The sequence below is a fragment of the Apodemus sylvaticus genome, chromosome 14 (assembly GCF_947179515.1).
Source record: "Apodemus sylvaticus chromosome 14, mApoSyl1.1, whole genome shotgun sequence".
Taxonomy (NCBI): domain Eukaryota; kingdom Metazoa; phylum Chordata; class Mammalia; order Rodentia; family Muridae; genus Apodemus; species Apodemus sylvaticus.
Genome location: NC_067485.1, coordinates 26,841,260 through 26,846,083, shown reverse-complemented (window position 1 = coordinate 26,846,083; position 4,824 = coordinate 26,841,260). Strand labels below are relative to the sequence as shown.

General features: G+C 42.3%; 1 protein-coding gene across 1 annotated transcript in view; it reads right to left on the bottom strand.

Moving 5' to 3' along the window:
* The window catches only part of LOC127664524 (uncharacterized), a 288,099-nt gene extending 286,798 nt beyond the window's left edge, over nt 1-1,301 (bottom strand). The window contains 1 exon segment of the mRNA XM_052156600.1: nt 1,068-1,301. Coding sequence (XP_052012560.1) covers nt 1,068-1,301 — 234 coding nt within the window.
* Between the last annotated feature and the right edge of the window lie 3,523 nt (nt 1,302-4,824).

Here is a 4,824-nt window from a genome sequence, read left to right as displayed (position 1 = left end):
CGACTTCTCTCCACCAATTTCCTGGCTTTCCTCTCCTTTACACATGGGCACCTCGATGCTGTGTGAACTGCATTTGTCGCCAACCTTTCTCAATTCAGACCACTCTCCTGGTAAGATTTCCATCTCAGTTCCTAGAGGAACACCGGCCTTCTCATCCTTCCATCCATTACCGTTTAAGGAAATGGTATCATTTTAAATAGATCCCCTTAAACCTACTAAGTCATCTGTAGTGTGTTTCAAAACTCAAATAAATTAAAGGAGGGAGATTCTGTTACCATTCTCTTCCTGCTTCTCTCCGATAGCAGTTAAGTTTTGGAGATGAACAAAATCGTCTAGAAAGCTGAACTAAAGCTCCAGTGGCTACAGCCAGAGCTCAACTCCTTTTGTGCTCAACTTATGCTGAGTTGCAAAATGGCTTTTTACATCTAATCAAGATAAGCAGTTTCTCATCTTGTAATTTAACCTATTTTTATTGAGGTGTGAAAAGATCATGAGGCCAGTCTCCTTAAATGTTTAAGGGGGCATAGTGTGGTGCTACATACAGACTGCACAGTTACATACAGTGATGTAACATACATCCTTTGGTGTGACATACATCCTGTAGTGTTACATTCATACTGGGATAGTGTTGCATCCTGTGGTGTTGCTTATGTATTGTGGTGTTACATACAAACTGTAGAGTTGCATGCAAACCATGGTGCTACACACATACTGTGGTGTTACACACATACTGTGGTGTTATGCATATTCTGTGATGGTGTCATATACTGTAGGGTAAACCATAAGCAAGATGTCATCTAGATCTCCAAAAAACTCAGCTTGTAACACATTTCTGTTATGTATATTCTTAAGAAAAAAGCAAATCGATTTCTCTTTCAGTTTAGAAATATGGTACACACTGTGGACGAAAACAATGATTTTTGATCTGTACAAAGGGAGAAAAAATTAACACCACCTGAAAATTTGAAAAAAGTGACATTTCCCATGATAACTTCTTCCTTTCCATGAAAAAAGCACCAAACATTATTTTGATGCTTGCACTCTTGACTGGAAAGGAAATTTCTCACGGAGTAAGCCAATTTGAGCAACACAAACTCATTTATAACCAGTGACAACCCAAATCCATAAGTTTGTGAAAGAATGTGACCGTTGTCGGAAGGAATCCGTCCCGGGGTAAATCCGTCCCGGGGTGCTGCTGTTCTGGTTGCACTCAGCCGAGGCTGTGGAGTGCGAAGAGGACTTTTCAGGGCTGGTGGGCACGGACCAGCCGGAGAGAGGATTCTGCATACTGTACGGATCATCGCTCAGTTCAAGGCAGTCACATTGCATCTGGGATCAGCGAGCGTGCTCTATGAAACCGTCAGCACTCATTTGTGTCGGGCTGTTTTCTGTCCAGCTGTAAACAAGTTGTCTCTCTACCCTTACCCACATGGGCAGATCCCACAGTCAGAGGAAGTCAGAGGCCTCAGAGCACCAACGGCTTCTTGCACGCAACAGTTCTAGGGCACACTGGGTAGTCACAAAGAGAAGCCACTTCGGGATGACAGGGTCCCCAGTCCCTTTTCATCAATGCGTGCCTTTGATTCCTACAGAGCCTGGCGAGGCGTGTCTCGTCCATGAAATGAACTCGGGTATTCCTAGTAGAACAAGTGTACAGACAAGCTCAACAAATTCATCTGGTTGGGAGCTGGGGGGAGGGGGGCGGAGATGAGTGTGAGAACTCTGTTGTTCCACTGCTCGGGGCTTCGTATGAATCAGACAAGAAAGACCTGGATAGAAGCATTATCAATCTGGTCCAGTTCTTGGAAGCTAACTTTGGGGAGGGACAAGCTGGAGAGGGGATGAAGTGACGACAAAGATCAGGAATACTGGATTCTGGTCTCATCCACCTTGGCTTTTAGGATGATATATCAGAGCCAGTAAGAGAAAAAGACAGAGGGGAAGGACACTGGAGAGCCCTTCCCTGGCAAGTGGCTTCTTGGAGGTGCGATTTAGCAGGTCACTCTATTTCCTCCCCCCTCCAGCCCCCAGCCAGCTGGCCTGTCCCTGTTTAGACTTTCCTTCCTGTGAACCTGTTTTGTTCCCGGGGCTCTATTACTTTGTCAATTTAAAGAAAAACAGCCACAGTGAAAAGCTTGCAATTTGCACCTGTCTGCTCAAAGCATTCTGTGTCAGATCAGGTGGGGAACAACCGTAGTGTGAGCTAATGAGAATATCATGAGGGGGGAGGGGAGAGGAGGGGAGGGGAACCGAGGTGGGGGGAGTTCAGGCTATGAGGGAGGGGAGCTTATGGTTTTTATTCTGTTGTGACTGATCTGATAGTGGCCTCTCCATTTTCTTGTGTCAGAGTCCCTAGATTAAGTGAATACAATTTTTTAAAGTGACATCATGCACTCTTTATGGAACCATTTCAATGTCATATAACTTACAACTGAGGCTTAGCTGCATGATTTCCAAGTTATCAGACCTATGAAAGAGTTATGGAGATGTTTGCTTATAAAATTAGCAATGAAAAAAAAAGTAACTTTAAATTTTTAAAGCTTATTTCAGAGGCAGAACTAATTTTGGAAGTAACTGGAAATAATGACAAATGTCTGACTGTAAACCTTGGGTACTGTGCTTCAGGTGACTTTGGACATTTGGCTTACTGAGAAAAATAAAATGAAATACAAATAGTTGACTATGGAATTTCGTGTAGATAGAGGTCAAGGCATTTATCCAACTCATTGTAAAATTGGAGGAAAATGAATTCTCTGCTACTGCAAAAGCTCAGCAGGAAGCATTCCTCTAAAAATTCTGTCCTCCTTTGGCCAGATTATTTCAAGGACTGTATCTGTGAATTTGCCACCTGTTTTGAAAGAGTTTCAATTAAGTTCACTAAGAAAAAAAAAATTGCTAGCATGGCTTGTTAACATTTTTTCAAAGCCTTATTGGTTCAACAACACAGTCATCTTGACATTGGAATAGTTTGTCACATCCCTGAAGAGGATCTGAAATTTAGTCAACTAAAAACCAAGCGCGGGGGACCTCTCAAAGGACCCGCACGGTTCCTGCGGATTCACCAAGGCCCCTCGTTGGCACTTCCGGATGCAATAAAAACGGATGTGACAAGAGGGTTAAATGAAGCTGAGGTGGTAGCAAAGTATGTGTCACCAGGAAGGGGCGTAATTGAATAGAGTCCTTGGCTGGCATCCCGCCTGACAGATGACGTTCCATCTCGCTAGGCGATGACCCTTCCGTGCAACTTTAGGAGCTGCGCCAGCCATGGCTGAGCCTGCTTAGGTCAAAGGGCCGAGCCATGTGTAATTCAGAGCAGAAGAGGTCCCACGTTCGCTCCACAGAAACAATTACACTACTTATTTCACTTCAGCCCTGGCCCAAAACTCTCCAGCCTCCCAGCTTCAGCGCAGTCAATCTAATTCTGCCCCGGGGCTATAAGCCACATGAAAATATGTGCTGCTGTGTTTATAAATCTAATCAAAAATAGAAACAGTGGACAGGCGCAGTGAGGTCCTCTTATGGATCATGGGAATCCTGAGATTCTGAAGGCACTTTTGTTTAACGTCTATAGACTCTTTGCCACTGTGCTCTTTGCCCGACCCGTTTATCTTTCCCTTTACTCATGAGCGGTACAAAGGATGCCGGAGTTCTGCTCAGTCCTGTACTTTGCCTGGCACGGATATTATGAAAAATCCAGCTAAAAAGGCTGCTTTGAAAGGGAAATATCAAAAAGGCGACTGCTGTTAGCATAAATCTCACCTCTCTATCCATGCTGTCTGCTCTCTTGTCCCTGGCGACACCCAGATTTAAATCGAGGTCCTGAGGGAAGGAAAAAGCCGGAATAAATTGGTCTGATCAAAAGATACGTGGAGAAATTTTGGCGTTGTGAGCCACCTGATGCCACTTAATAGTTTCAAGAATTCTAATTATAACATCATCGGGATCTAATCTGGTGGATGTTTCCTCTTTCAGTTAGATTCCTAAAACCTCGAAGCAGCACATACTCATACAACATTTAACAAAAGCAAGCTCTGGGGGAAAAAAAAACCAGACTCAATTCAGAGAACTAAAATTTCCTATTTCTGGCCCAAACGTTGAGAAATTTACTCTTCCTTCAAGACCCAGTGTAAACTTGTAATACCTTAGGATGCTGGAGTGTTTATCTTAAAAAAAAAAAATCTTAGAAGAATCAAGAATAAACATGTGTTTTAAGCCAAATAGATATCTCTGCAAATATCCAGCAAAGATACAGATTATTAATATTTTAGTGAGGGGGAAATGGGTTTCTAACAGTCTTAAACTTCCTTGGGTGTCACGCAATAAATGACCAATAATGAGATGCTAATAAGTTAGCAACTTTATGCTCCTCTTCTTGAGTTATTTCAGTTGACAAAAATATTGCCCTCAAATAGTCCTGGAAGCCAAATGATTGTAATAAATGGGAAATCTTGACAAATGAACAACGACCTCAGCATTTATTAAATTGTTATAAAATTCAGCAAAGATGCCATTTACCCTTAGAATTGGCCCTTCTGAAATGACTGTCACTGCCTAGCACTGAACACAGACTACATGATATATGGTGGCTACTCTTGACCCTTCTTACTCAGAGCTGTCAATTATATCTTAAAAGTCACTTCCTAGAGTGAGTGTGAGCTTGTAATACCTATCAGTGTTGAAGAACTGAAGAGCCTTTGTCTTTCTATGGCTCATGATAAGACTTTTTATGTAAGTAACATAGGAGATTCAAATATTACATAGAATGATCATTTTTCTAAAATAAGTGAGATGTGTGTAAATGAATTAAACAACAACAACAAAAAA